The 16174-nt window shown below is 34.3% G+C and overlaps 1 protein-coding gene across 1 annotated transcript in view; it reads right to left on the reverse strand.

The window, feature by feature from the left end:
• Window positions 1-16174, reverse strand: part of LOC6037194 (protein kinase C, brain isozyme) — a 76503-nt gene that overhangs the window by 14873 nt on the left and 45456 nt on the right. Inside the window, 1 exon segment of the mRNA XM_038253726.1 lies at window positions 3725-3853. Coding sequence (XP_038109654.1) covers window positions 3725-3853 — 129 coding nt within the window.

Below are 16174 nucleotides of genomic sequence, written 5' to 3' on the forward strand. Positions count from 1 at the left end.
GCGAACAGCCGCCCATTCGAGTGTTTGAGATGAAACTTTTGGGCGACCAAGTAGATGAGAAGAAGGTGGTCGTGGGCCACAAAAAATTATACAGTGAAAAATGGAGTGATTCGAAGCACGCGCACGTGAGAACCACTAACTGCCCATAAGGGATGATCCTACTTCGGTTTCCCGATGACGGTACAGTTTTTCCCTCTGAATTCCTTTTTACTTCGTTTTTTAAGGGTTGGTAAGCAATAAAGTCGAGTGGAGAATCACCTTGAGCTTTTGTGACTGCTGTCTGAGGCACTTGAAACCGATGCAGGAAAGTTTTTTTTTTGCGGAAATGATGTTTCACTTGTAAGGATAATTCGTGACTTTACTAATTTATGCCATTAGAAACCTTAGCTTTTATGTTTCAGATATTCTTATGGAGAATTTTCTTGAATAAAGTTTTAAAGAGAGCCACAAACTTAGTAGAAAAGAATTGATCAAGTTAAGCTACATGTGTGATTCTCCACCGAAATTTTCACACGAAATCGGTAAAAGTTGGCCTGGCCCAAAAGGGTATTTTTTCATTGAGAACAAAATTGTTCTTTTTGAAATTACGTGTTTTTTCTTACTTTGCAGGGTATTTTTTAAGAGTGTGACAATGTTCTACAAAGTTGTATAGGAGACAAAAACAGAAAAAATGATACGTAAACATTGAGGGTCTGCATGTATTCTTGACGAGTTATCAGAATTTTACAAAAAAGTGTTTTGAAAATGTAATGATTTTGACCACTTTTGACCAGATTTTCGATTTTTTAACTCCTAAAACTCAATCGTGTGCTTTTGAAAGTATAAAATTTTCACAATTTGCGATATTAATACCCAATGCAAATTTTGCATGCTTTTTTCACTTTTATCTGAGTTTTTTAGTAAAATACTAAAATTTAAACAAAACACAGTATGTTTTCGAAAATACCTACTCAAATTTTCATGATTTGCAATATTAGTATCAAACGGGGCGAATGTTTTTTTTTTCACTTTTATTAAGTTTTTTTTTGTAAAATACAAAAAAAAACTAAATGTCGTATTTTTTTCATACATACTAAAATTTGCATAATTTGTAATATGGGTATCAGATGCTTCGAAATATTACGTGCATTTTCATTGCTTTAAAGTTTTTGAAATTAAATACCAAAATTAAATACCGAAAATATCATTTTTTTATAATATTTTTTTAGGAATTTGTAACATGCACAGAAAAAAAATCATGAAAATTTTACCACTTTTCTGGTGTAATATCACTTTTTTAGTCTAATTGAGGTCAAATTACATCATAAAAGAGGTAATATTCAACCTTCAAAAATTAAACCTTCCTAATTTATATTATTTTTTACTGTGTGGATAGCAAAGAAAGTAATACATGCTTTTCAGTTTTTTTAGCGTATTATTTTATGAAATACAAAAATTTTCAAATAATAACGTAACGTCATGATTCGAATTCCCGGACGCTTCGAAACCCGGACACATCAACTTATTTTATCAATTGTTTGGATATAAGTTCGCATTATGAATGCCAAAACTGTGTTATTTGATGAATTCTAACATCAACTTTCATTTATAGTTTGTTTGAACGCTGTAGTTAATGCCAAAACAATTAAATAAAATAAAATTATAAGTTTACCAAAAATGCGAAACATTTCAACGGAAATATTTCATAGGCGTCCGAAGTACCGGGAAGGCAAAGCAGAAATTTATGTTTTTGATTTTCTTAAATTCTAGCCATTTTTTATATAAACTATCGATTGTTTTGATGTTAACAGCTTATTTGAGACCTAAAGATTGCCATTCACTAACATTTCAGTCCAAATTTGTGCGATTCATTAGCAAAAACGAGTGTCCGGAATTCGAAGCAAAAGTGTCCGGATTTCGAATCAGCTTTTAACAGTGTCCGGGATTCGAAGCACAACAAGTCATTTTAATTTTCAAATTCTGATGAAAAATTGTTAGAAAAGACATAGGTTGCATGCATTCTCTAAAAACTGACTGTTTTTACTAAATCCTGATGATATTTCTACATTTTCAACTTATTACATGATTTTTTGCCAGCTATAACAAAAATAATATGGTATTAAGTGTCCGGATTTCGAATCATGACGTTATTTTCATAAAATACTAAAATTTTTATAATTCTTCAACAACGACATTTTCACTGTTTTAGAGTTTTTGCCAAGTGCAAGTGAAGAAAATTTTATAATTTATTTTCAAAAATATACGATATTTTATTTAAAAAAAATGAGTATTTAAGAGTGCACAGCAACCAAGGAAGTTGGTGTCTTCTTATTCCAAAATTGACAAATTTACGAATCCAATCCTGCAACAATCTGATTGTAAAAACAGGCATTTTTTTGTAAATCGCTTAGGAGATAGTAGTTTAGGGGATGAATTAAAAACTATATCAATAATTCCTGTAGTTCCGAAAATACTTAAAATATCTGTAACAAAAATCTTGGTGCGAAAGCTCTGGTTGATGTGCACCGTTAACATTCCAACGTCCAAGGCTCCAAAAAAGTTGGAACGGTAACTTCAACTCAATGGTTCTCGGACATAACTCAACCAATCAAGATGATTCTTCTTTCCAGTGATTTGTTAGGATGTCTAGATGATTCTAGACCTTTGCAGAACTTAATTTGATCAAATCTGTAATTTTTGCGATCAAAAACATCGTTCCAACTTTTTTTTTCGCGTGTAAAAAAAAATTCATCGAAAATTCCGCGGAGGCAGTCGTTTAAAAAAAGTTGGAACGATGTTTTCGGTCGCAAAAATTACAGATTTGTTCAAATCAAGTTCTGCAAAATTTAAGGATCATCTAGACATTCTTACAAATCACTGGGAACAAGAATCGTCCCGATTGGTTGAGTTATGCCCGAGAACGGGCGTGTTGAAGTTACCGTTCCAACTTTTTTGGGAGGCTTGGGCGTCCGTGTAAGTTGGACATGCGTTGGGCGTTCCAGTGTTAAGCGAAAATCAGAGCATTTTACAAAAAAAAAACTCCAAAACAGTGAAAATGCATGAAATATGAAAATTTGGGCATTTGAAAAAAAAATTGTGACATTTTGAGTATTTAAAATTCATAAAACTTCAAAACAGTGGAAACGCATACCAAATTCTGAATGGTGCAAATACTGTTTTTTTAAATACTGTATTTTGTAAAAAAATAACACATATACATTGAAATTTACTAGATAGTAAAACAAATGTCATCTTGGTGAAAGCTTTAAAAGATTACCAGGGTTTGGCTCCAATTAGTCAATTTATGGCCAATTAGAAGATGGGCTTTCAGCTGTTGACTTAAGCTGATTCTTGTAGTTTTTTTAATTCCAAACATTTCTGTACGAAATCGACAGATGTTGTGCATTTTATTTTTGTATTTTTTATTCAGCTCATATTTTGTATAGGCATTCCCTATGTCCAAAGAAGTCATATTGTGTCATTGGTTCACAATTTGGCCATACAAAAGGAATTTTGTGAGCGATTTATGTTTTCAGCGCTGACACAAAATTGCTTCTTTGGCCATAAAAAAGGCCTCCAAAAAGTTTGAGCAAAACAAAAAATACAATTTGTATCGTCGTCGTGTATCCATTTCCGGAATTCGGAAAAAAATGCTCTTATTTAAATTTGTCGAATTCTGCAAACCAAACAATCGTTAACTACCATGCGTCTCCACCAAAACGATCACCAATGAACATCTACTCACCCTCAATGTTGAGCTTGTTGCCGTGGTGCGTGATGGCCAGCTGGATGCGCCCTCGCCGCTCGGTGTGGTCACATCCGCACAGGTTCGGCACGCTCTCCTCGCACCGCTTGTGTACGTTCATATCACATGCTGGAGGGGCATTTATTTTGTCATCATCAAAGTAGCCATTGCGCGGTGAACGTCACGCCGCACGCACGGTAAAAAGTATACAAGAAGAAAGATTAGAGAAAAGACAACGATTTTTGAGTCACCGGGGAGGCACACCGAAAAAAGGGTAGAAAATAAAAGTGAAAAAAGAATGACTTTTTTTTGAGAGAAATCAAAGATGGAAAACAATAATTGATAATTTTTTGATGAGGTTGCATGGATGAGTTTTTATTGGTGGAATTTATTCGTTCAATTGGTTTAGTTAGAGATGTTATGAGAAAATTTTCACAGGTAAGAACCACAAGAATAGATATTTAGTGTTTTTTTTTTCTATACCGTCCAGGTTGGTAAACATCTTGACATTTACAAGTGCGAGAGTGCAATATCTACAGCAATCGAGACAAAGTACAAAACATCAATTTGTGAATGTGAGTGTGTGCAGTAGGATAAATAGTATGTGAGCAGAGATGTACCGAGAGTGAAACATAAAGATAGACACATAGGAACAAAAATCAAGTTTGAAAGGCAAAGAAATTGGCAAAGTTTGCATAGCAAATAGGGCGGACAGATTTTAACGAGAAAGTGCCAAGTTTGATTGGAGTCGTAATTCAGATGAAATAAAAGTTGGCCATGACAACCAAATTCTGAGTTTTTCTTCCTAACGATTAGTTTCTTTCTTGTGCTGTCGTCACATCCCAAATGGAAATAAAAGACGATTACTCAAACTTCACAAACAGATAACAATAAGTAAATATTCCATTCTCATTTTCAGTTGGCGAACTTTGTTACGCCAGTGACAGACTACTACGCGACAGCGACGACTCTCGGTGAAAAAAGTAAAAGTATAAAAAAAAACTTAAGTTGACTCGGAGACAGTGTTTACGTTTTACATTTTCCAGGAATAAATGTAAAGAAGAGAAAAACTCGGTCTGGGGGGAAGTTGAGGAAAAACTTTTTCTCCCATAAGTACTCAACAAAACATGAGGCCTAAGAACTTACAGGGATGTTGTCAACAAGGACAAAAATTGTCACCTTTACCCCACTGAGCCCGCAGATCTAGCTTTCTGGAAGCTCTCCAGCGAGTGAGAGTGTTGAGCTTTTCCTCTATGTCACAAACTGTGTTTGGCAGCATGGTTATGAGCCAAAAGTGAGTTGGATTACCACACACACACACACACACATACCCAGCCCTAATCGGGGCCTGCGGTAGGAAACCAGCTGAAAAATACCATCCCCACAAAGTGGGTGAGAAACGACGGTGATGACTATCTTTTGGTTATCTTCAGTAGACCAAAAAACCATCCATTCCAGACTTCCACAAGGGTTGGGTGGTTGGGCGGAGGATTAAAGGCATACACGATACGCTGCTTAATAGGGGCAAAAAATCGTGTCATGAGTAGCAAGAAACCAAAAAAACAATGGAACAAAACATTAGCACAGTATGACGGGGCTCATCCCATTGTCTGTGAAAAGGGTTGCTAGCTTGGGTGACGATCACTCATAGCAGGCCTTGGAATGTTCATTAGGACATTACGTCCTAATGGAGACGTACGGTCTTTTACATGGTAAACGACTCAAAGGGAATGTTGCCGAGCTGGCAACACTGCCTGCTGTCGTCGGGCTCTAGCGCTTCCATTATTAAAAAGAAGACAACAGCAAAAAACCGAGTGAATCCGTCTCGAAAGGATACAAGGAATCCGTGCGAAGGTGGTAGAAACAGCTCTTCCAGGGACACCTAAACGAGAAAGAAATGCCATAGTAGGCCGCCGGCAACAAAACGAACAACGGGAAGCTAACGAAGAAAAGGAAAACAACGAACCCCGCCTCACCCTACCCTTCATCATTCAGCCCACACCCACACTCGTTTTTCGCTACGTGATTCAAATTGGATGATAATGTGCACTCTTCTTTTTCTTCTTTCCTCTTTATTTCCGTAGCTACACCACCCTCCCCAAAATCGACTCTTCTTTTAACAGTGTGTAATAATAATCATTACCGTAAAGCACGGAAGGATATGGCTCAAGTGACAGACAGACAGTAGTCGTTCAGGAGATCGGCTGCTCGCCTACTGTAACACCGACTGTATTTTGACTAGGGTATTTTATCCATTTGTGGACTTATTTGCTGTAGTGACCCTCTGAAAGTAGTTTCAATAAAAATGCTACGAAGTCACTTTTTCTTAATGGTATTCAATTACGGGTCCTAACCAGGATCAGCACTGACACTCTAAAGTCTTTTTGATTTCTTCCGTAACAAAGTTGATTGTAGATAGGTCAATAATCGATTTGGACCAAACATGGAAATCCTAAGTTTGAAGCTGATTGGACCATCCCTCTATTTTGGCAAGGCTCTCTCTTTGACAATTTTATTAAAAACACATTTGTTACTCATAACTTGCAACAAAAGTTATTTTCAAGTAGTATTCTAGAGAAAATTGAGCGAGAATTTTGATAAAAAAAGAATGTTATCCTTTCCCAAGCATCCTATGTTACACCAAGGGCGTAGAAAAGTTACGATTGTTACAACTGTTTAGAGTTTGTGGCCGACACTTATTCACAACTAATTTGAAACAAAATATAATGAGTGTCTTTGACTTACTCCTAGCCTACCGAAAAACTGAAAAAGCTGATGATTTGCAACATATTTTGTCAGAATTAAGTTATTTTTGAAACAACTGCATGTACTTTACGAATGGTTTTATTTTGTCAACATTCTGTTATGAATATGTCACAGAAACATTTATTAGCCAAAACATTCTTGTGCTTGGTACAGCATGAATTGATTGTTTTGATTCATTCAGTTTGTGTCCGACGAGTAATAAACAGCAGAAATTATGAAGGGGAATGCAAAGTAAGGTTAAAACTCGCTTTAGAATTTAGCAATCTGACGTCGTTCCGTGTAAGGAAGCCGAAACTGGTGAACGGAAATGCAGACTACATTAAACAGCCCACAGAAATCAAAAAAGGAAAGACCATCGGATGGATTTACAACACCCTCGATTTGATCTAGCTGAGTCAACGTCTTCGATGGATTCCGATAGTGATGCATCGCAAAATGATTGTCCTAGTCTGACGATGGCGAGTCTGCAATTCTCCCGAAACATAACCCGATTGAAATACGAGAAAACCTCCAAAATTGGGGAATCGAGCATTAGATCGAACAAAACTCAACGAACTCACTATTAAAAATATTTATAGTTTATGTGCCCAACAATGCAACTTCCAAAAAATTACATAAGCTTAGATCCAGAACTAGCGGGGAAAAACTGGCATTACTATCTTAAAAAATGTGTTTTGGATTTGCTGGCGAAACTAAACAATTTGCCATAAACATTCATAAAATACAACTTATCCACAATGTGCGACAAATTGACAGTTCTCGCTACAGACGGAGAAAATTTGTACACATATTTGCAACAAAACAAAGCATGGTCAACATGTTAGTTTATGATTCAAAAAAACATTATCACAACAAAAATGCAACAAACCGAAAGTTGGCAAAAAATCAAAACAGGGCCGTATTTTAGGTGCATGATAATAAATAGGCACAGCAATCGGATTGTTTTTATTTTTTTAAACATGCAAAACCTCGCAAAACTTTAAATACAGAGCATTCACATTATTTTTGAACATTAAAGTATACCTTGCAGATAAATACTAATAATTTTAGTATTTTTATTGTTTAATTGCTTTCAACTCGGTTTGCAGTGTATCAAACTATTTCACATCTGCTAATAAATATTTTTAATTTGAAATTTCGTTATGAAATTTTATGTAAGCGATAATATTTAATAATTGTTGACTGTTAAAATGTGTCATTTCAGATATACTATTATGATGTATTGTTTTGTCGACACCTGAATTTGACCCTGTTTTTGATGGAAGCCATGCTGTTTATTCCATTTTTTGTAATATGGTAATGATCACAAATGGAATGATTACATAATTATGGAGTTAAACTGATTAAATTTAGTTTGAAATGAATACAAGCAGAATGCATTAGTTACTAATGATGTTGTATAGTATCCGTAGCTAAAAATAGCATTAGGATTTATTTTGCATTCATTTTATTATCTTGTTAGTGAAAAATTTGCTTCAGAAATTAGGCCCGTCAAATATTTGAAGGTAAAATCAAATTTCGTTCGGTGCAGGTAAATTCGCAGTAAAATTTGTTGTTCACTGATCATTTAAACTATCTTTCACTATATCACGACAGATAGTTCCGTAGACGAAATGAAAACGGTTTTAAACTTGTTCATATTTTTCATCTTCAGCGAAAACATAATTGAGACATCAATATTCCTGAATATGTTTTTTATTTGTTGAGGGGAAGAGATATCTGACAGGTCAACTTTACATCAAACGAAAACAAAAAACATCATGTTCTAATAATATTGCCGCAACATAAACCTAACATATCTGGTAAAACTTTATTTATATGACTTTCTTTGACAACTTAATAGAAACTTTCTGGCGACGTTTTTTCAACAAAATTCCTGACGTAAAATAAGTTTCAAAACAGCTTCCAAATTGCGCTTTTCCAGTCACGCTGAAGGTTACACATTAGTTGTATCTACTCATTTTATTTGTGTCAAACTAGTCAGGAATGTGCATCGGTAACAAATAATGTTACTTGGGTTGATGGCCCCTATTTTTTCAAAAACTAATAACCAAAATGTCCGAAATTATCAAAATGGTGAAAATGACGAAAATTATCGAAATGACCAAAACGACCAAAATGACCGAAATGACCAAAATGACCAAAATTACCAACCAAAATTACCAAAAATTACCAAAATTACCAAAATTACCAAAATTACCAAAAATGACCAAAATTACCAAAATTACCAAAATGACCAAAATGACCAAAATGACCAAAATAACCAATATGACCAAAATGACCAAAATGACCAAAATGACCAAAATGACCAAAATGACCAAAATGACTAACATGCCCAAAATGACCAAGATGACCAAAATTAACAAAATGACCAAAATTACCAAAATGACCAAAATGACCAAAATGACCAAAATTACCAAAATGACCAAAATGGTCCAAATGACAAAAATGACCAAAATGACCAAAATGACCAAAATGACCAAAATGACCAAAATGACCAAAATGACCAAAATGACCAAAATGACCAAAATGACCAAAATGACCAAAATGACCAAATGACCAAAATGACCAAAATGACCAAAATGACCAAAATGACCAAAATGACCAAAATGACCAAAATGAGCAAAATGAGCAAAATGGGAAAAATGACTAAAATGGCCAAAACGACCAAAATGACCAAAATGACCAAAATGACCAAAATGACCAAAATGACCAAAATGACCAAAATGACCAAAATGACCAAAATGACCAAAATGACCAAAATGACCAAAATGACCAAAATGACCAAAATGACCAAAATGACCAAAATGACAAAAATGATCAAAATGACCAAAATGACCAAAATGACCAAAATGACCAAAATGACCAAAATGACCAAAATTACCAAAATTACCAAAATTACCAAAATTACCAAAATTACCAAAATTACCAAAATTACCAAAATTACCAAAATTACCAAAATTACCAAAATTACCAAAATTACCAAAATTACCAAAATGACCAAAATTACCAAAATGACGAAAATTACCAAAATGATCAAAATAACAAAAATTTAATTAAAAAAAAGTGTCCACATGGTTTATGGATGGCCCATTGACAAAAAACAGCGATTTACTGAAAATAAAATTGATTCTGCAAAATAAAGCACACGGAAATAGACATACTTTTAAGAAAAATGAAGAGTAAAATCGTCGATTCTCTTCAATGGCTTGCGTAAAATAATAATTTTTGGGTTCATTTAAAACTAAAATTTTAATTTTAATCGAATTCAGATACTATTTTTTCAGATCAGCAGGTGGCGCATTCAAGTATTCTCAAAAGTGAGATTCTCATATGACATTTAATGTTCTACAAATTTGTCACACCGATCAATGCTGCACAAATTAATCCTGAAAAGTTGTAAGCGATTTAATAAGTCAGATTTTGATGAATAAAAAGATTGAAAATCGACTTTGTTCCACTAAATGCAGCCTCAGGTATCGATGGATTTTTCATTTCCATTATTTCTGAGCCTCCTAATGTGGGGGCAAAATTTTTTCAAACTGTCAAACATAAATGCTTTGAATTTTTAAAATAAATCCTTAATATTTGAAATTTGAGCTGTCATTTGTTTGTATGTTGAGTTTTTTAAATTCTATAATCATTGAAAATAGGTTGAAAAAAAATCGTTAAAAAAGTAAAAAAAAACAACTGGCAAGAGTCCACTATTGGTTAAATTACTCGTGCGCTCAGGAAACAATGGACTGCTCCTCGACTCCCGTGGCACTCTTGGATTTTTGAGTGAAGAATCAGCAACGTCAACGGCAAACTGGATAAGATGTGCCCTTAACCGTCAGCTGAGATGAAAATGAAGGAAATTTTTTACCCTTATTGCTTTGGCTTGGGTTAGTCAATTGAATTTAATTTCGGCTGCTCTTCTCTCCCATCTTTTCCATAATTGTTTGCTCGTGCTACTCGTTTCGGCGAGATTATTTTTACTGTTATCTCTACGCCGTAAAGGGGAATTTCACCCTTAATTTCAAACAATTTTGTTCATTATGGTAAATTAAATATTACGGATAATCAACTGTAATTCGCGGCAGCGAAAAAGCCACTTGTAGCGATGGTAACCAAACAGTTGGAAAATTAGCAATATCCAGTGGAACATCACATTGTTTTTGCATGGTCCAATTTTCCGATTGTGCCAACTTGGGAGTAACCGATTGACGGGACAATGTCCAACGGGATCCTCCGGGGACATTATGTCCCTGTCAAAGTTTTTGCCTGCCAATTAACTGGAAACATGGAAGAGTCTTAATTTTTTAACAATCGATTGAGCAGCGCAGCGCCGACGACATTGATCGCAGTTGGCGCTGACAGTTTTACAATGCGGGATAATTCCATTATCGCGCCCTCGGAACGGAAGCATCCCTCCCACAGCATGGCCTACTCCGATAACCTCCCATAGTCAGAGCATGGATAAAATATTTGTTGGCCTTTTTTCTGTTCGACGGGATTTGCGGTGAAAACTTTTTGGCAAAAGTTGCCATTTTTTTGCTGGTGTAGCAACTTCCTTCCGCGGGATTTCACCGAGGAAGGCTGTCAGTGGCAGCAGTTTCCTTCTTGGGCCAACTTTATAAAGTCAAAACGCCGCCCATTATCATGTGCCAACTTCCGACGACGGTCCAAAGAAACATCAGCTGAGCCTGAATCCACTAATAAGCTAGCTCTCCGTTTCGTCAGTGATGCCGGATTTCACTTGAGGCGGTTTCTGCTGGGATATTTTCAGGCGCTAATAATAATTTGCTTTTCACACGTTTTGAAACGGAAGGAAAATTTTGTTTGGCCGTGGTAGGCGCTCTACAGCTCCCCGGGTGAACATTCTTAGCCGTAATTACTTGTCTTTGGTTGATTCGATGTGATATCTTAAATTGGGGAAGGAAGTTTGGAGTATTCATGGAATGCCTCAAATAATTTAAATTTCACTGATTTTTTTTTTTAGATTTTGCTTAAATATTTAACAACTGTGTTAATTGTGTAATCGTGATTTTACGCCAATCACATGTGTCCAGAATTTTGTTATCCCAATAGATTTTTAAACAAACAGAAAGAAAAATAATCTTCAGCTATTTATCATCAATTACATTTTAAATGGAAGTAAACGAAACTGATGAAAGATTTTCCAGTGGTCATTACTGGCTAGTCCCTGTCTAGAATTACCACAGCATTTTTCTTCTCTGTCATACCATCAGAGCGCTCACAGCTATTGCGTACGCTACTAACTTAATCAATTTGCAGAGCACAAAATTGATCACACAGCACATTCCTTTCAATCTTCAACCCACACCCCCCTGGTTGGATGATTGAAATTGATCGTTTTAAATTAAACAATTTCCAGCAAACTTGTCGCTTCTGAAAACATGAGCTCGCAAAAGGATTTGCTGCTCATTTTGCCCGCGAAACCTGCTCAGAACGGTTTGCCCTCTCCTGTCTGCCAATACTTGAAATGCTGACTGATGCGACTTCATCGCCCAAATCGGATGACAATTGGAGGCAGTCGTGGTTTCTTAAGTAACCAAGCCTGCTGCTTCCGTTTGATTGAGTTTCGATATTGTCTGACAGCCGCCACCGCAAGACGAGCCCTCTCATCGTATCGCAGTAGGCGTCGTCTGAAATCCTCACTCTGGTTGATTATAATCCATAATGGGGTCGCCAACTTTGATCTGCAGCGCCAATGTCAACCGAACTCACACTTGTAGGCTATCGCTACTGGTCATAACAAATGACCTACTTCGATGTGACTGGCTCCGAAGATAAAAACCACTGACATTTTATGAAAAACTTAAATTAAACTCTATCACGAGTGCTTCATTTGTCACCTGTCACAGTACTGACTGCGTGCTGGATGCTGCTGCTGCGAATCGGTATCACTTTGAGTGTAAATTTATACCGCGTGAATTTAAACATTATTCTCATTCCACTGTTTGCGCTGTCATCTTCGGTGCAAAAAAAAAAAACGTACAATCTTCAACGCCGACCTCAAGCGCGCGATGCGACAGCCGAGCATTAATCATGAGAAGGAAGCAAGAAGGGAGTGCGTGTATGGAACCGGGGAATTCAGAAAATGCACACACAACATAAACAGAGATACAGCAAACCAAGCATTCAACACTTGAAATAAAGGAAGACACAGGTAGAATTGATGTGCAAAGAATAAAGAAAGATTTTATTTTATTTTTTTCATGATTCCAGTAATGAGTTCTTGTAAATTTTCACAGGATTCTTTCTTGAAAATTGGTACCTTTGAAAAAATGGATAAAATTTATTAAAGCCATCCAGAAAACAGTTAAATGTAATTATTTCTGTATTTATTCTCAAAAAAGAGTTGTTGAATTTTTAGATTTGCGTTATCAAAAAATCATAGCTTCTTTTTTCAAAAAAAAACCTTCGATCCTTGATTCATTAAAAAACAATTCTAAAACTCAAAATAATTCAGTGAAGTGATAGAAATATAAAAAAGATGCTTTTTAATTCAAATTTAAATTGTGCAAACAATCCGTTTACGAGTTAAATTGAAAAATTTCGATCTACTATCGACAAATTACGACCGACGATCGAAAAAATCTCGATGTGATGAAGCTTGTTTTCAAAAATAAAAAATAAAAATAAAACTAAAGCTAAAATATAAAAAATATAGACTCTAAAACCTTAAAACAAATTATTCCAGATAAAAAATGTCATAAAAGTTAAATAACAAAACTCTAAATAATTTGAACATTTTTTTTTTTTCTAAATAAAGTTATTATTTTTTTATAAATCTTCCAAATCCAAAAATATATTCTGAATTTTAGAAAAATGGCAAAAAAACATTTTAATTTTAATTTAATTTACTATGAAACTACTTACTTTTCCTGTCATTCTTGAACGATGAAATAGCCTACTTTTCTGTACCAAAATAACAAAATCGAATAGCAACACTATTCAAAATAAATGCTGAAAAGTTCTACTTTTCAGCACTCAAATGGGTGCTGAAAAGTTGAACTTTTCAGCACTTGTTTCGAAAAGTAACACTTTTCAACATTTTTTTGATTTAAACGATTTATTGACGAAATACATTAAAAATTGACTTAAAATTTCACTCAAAGGGTGTTTTTTGGAATTGCAAAAAATGTTGTATGGAACTCGTTGCAAAACTTGATTTTTTCAGCACTCTTCGTATTTATCCAACAACTCGGGGAACCTCATTGGATAAATGTACGACTCGTGCTGAAAATATTCTATTTTTGCAACTTGTTGCATAAACTACTATTTAATATTCTTGTTTAGTTTTCTAAATTTGAAACCTCGAAATGAATAAAAAAAATCAAAATAAAAAAGTATCCAATTCAATCAAAACTGACATTTATAGATAGAAATAAAAAAATCAACATTTTCTTGATTTTTGTATACAGAGACCTTTAAAATTAATGAAAATTACTTCATAAACTCAATGGTTTTAAATAAAACTTTAAGAGCGAGTTTTTCACCAATATGTAACAGGTCGTATCGAGGTGCTCCGATTTGGATGAAACTTTCAGCGTTTGTTTGTCTATACATGAGATGAACTCATGCCAAATATGAGCCCTCTACGACAAAGGGAAGTGGGGTAAAACGGGCTTTGATGTTTGAGGTCCAAAATACACGAAAAATCTTAAAATTGCTAGCGTTTGCGTAAAACTTCATCAATTCCAACTCTCTTAGTTGCATTCGAAAGGTCTTTTGAAGCACTTCAAAGTGAGCCATAGACATCCAGGATTGGTTTAACTTTTTCTCATAGCTTTTGCAAATTACTGTTAAAAATGGATTTTTTTTAAACCTTAATATCTTTTTGCAAAAGCCTCCAACACCCATACTCCCGTAGGTCAAAAGCTAGGGAATTTCATGTACTATAAGCTTACGGTGTTAACTTTTTGGCCAATTGCAGTTTTTCTCATAGTTTTTCAATTTTTCTGAATCAAACATTTTACAACGTTATTTTTTGCCCTGTAGGCTTCCATAGCGGCACTTTTTGGTCACAATTTTTTCATATTCGGAATCCTCGGAAAATTTCACGATAGTTAGAAGTATAACTAAGAGAGTTGGAATTGATGATGTTTTACGCAAACGCTAGCAATTTTAATATTTTTCATGTATTTTGGACCTCAAACTTTAAAGCCCGTTTTACCCCACTTCCCTTTGTCGTAGAGGGCTCATATTTGGCATGAGTTCATCTCATGTATAGACAAACAAACGCTGAAAGTTTCATCCAAATCGGAGCACCTCGATACGACCTCTGGAACAAACCGAGCAATATTTACAAATACTGCCTCTTAAAATTCAAAATATACTTTTTTGAATTCATTACATTGTAAAAAATAATAAAAATTAACAACATTTTTCTTCATAGTTTACAATTTTCAAACGGTGTTTTTTTTTATTTTCCGAAAAAATAAGTTTTATTATAAATAATGTAATCTTATAAAAAAAGAATTAATCTAGTATTTTTTTTAGAAATTTTGCAAAGATTAAAAAAATCTACAAATAAAAAACCAAAAATTAAGGCAAAATCCTCCCAAACTTGGATTTTGCTTCTATTTAACATACAAAAATAAAAAAAAAAACAAAAATATAAAAACTATTTTGTTAATTGTAGAACAGTTGAAAAAATATCGAAATGATTTTTTAAAACGGTATATTATTGTAATTAGTAAAAAAAAACGTTTTCAAAATGTTGTAATCTTATTTAAAAAAAATATTTTTCAAGCTGTTACGAATAATAGCCAAAATACAAGCCATTTTACACACATTTGAATGAATTAAGTGTGTGAAAAAATGTTTTCAGTTGGTTAGATTTCTATTTCCATATTTTTTTAAATTGTTGTAACAAAAATGTTTGTTACAACGGCCTAAACATTTTTTTTGCAGTTTTAGAAATTTTAATTGCTATTACAAATTGAGATTTTGATATTATTCCGATCGTAATTCATCGTTGGAAGATTGAAAACTTACTATCAAGATCGTGAATCGAGAAAATACGATCAAAATATCACCACGAATAACTCGACATATTAAAAAAAGATATATTTTAGTACTTACGAAAAATTATATATTTTTTAACAAAATATCTATGTTTTACAAAAAAATAAGATCAAAATCTCTAAAAACTTTTAAATTGCAATCTAAGCAAAAATTGCGTCATTATTGATGAACAACTTCGATTCAGATCCCACATTCTGATATCGTTTACGCCAATAAACGTTTAATTAATCAAACAACCGAACAAAAAAAATGCTACACCCTTCTCAATCACCAAAGTGGAGAGCCCACAATTGAGTGGATGGCATTTTAATTGAAGTAAGTGACCGTAAAATGATTGCCGAATCACTCCCGGATGACAAACAAATCCCGTCATTTTTTTCAATTATTTATCGATTTTTATTGAAAAACTTTGAACTACTCAACTGCTAACTGACATTTGTTTGTTTTGCTGTTGTGTAATGTGTGTGTTGTTTTTATTGTTTTTCGACAAGCGGAATTAATTTACCTACCTTGAGTACAAGCAGGGGAAAAACGAGGAAATTCGTGACCGTGACGCAAAGACAGCAATTTATTCCGAGTGCAAACGCTACAAACAACAGTGAATCATAGCAGGCCGTCGTCGACGGACGTCCCTCCGAATGGATACTA

This window comes from Culex quinquefasciatus, chromosome 2 (assembly GCF_015732765.1).
Source record: "Culex quinquefasciatus strain JHB chromosome 2, VPISU_Cqui_1.0_pri_paternal, whole genome shotgun sequence".
In the NCBI taxonomy this organism is placed as follows: domain Eukaryota; kingdom Metazoa; phylum Arthropoda; class Insecta; order Diptera; family Culicidae; genus Culex; species Culex quinquefasciatus.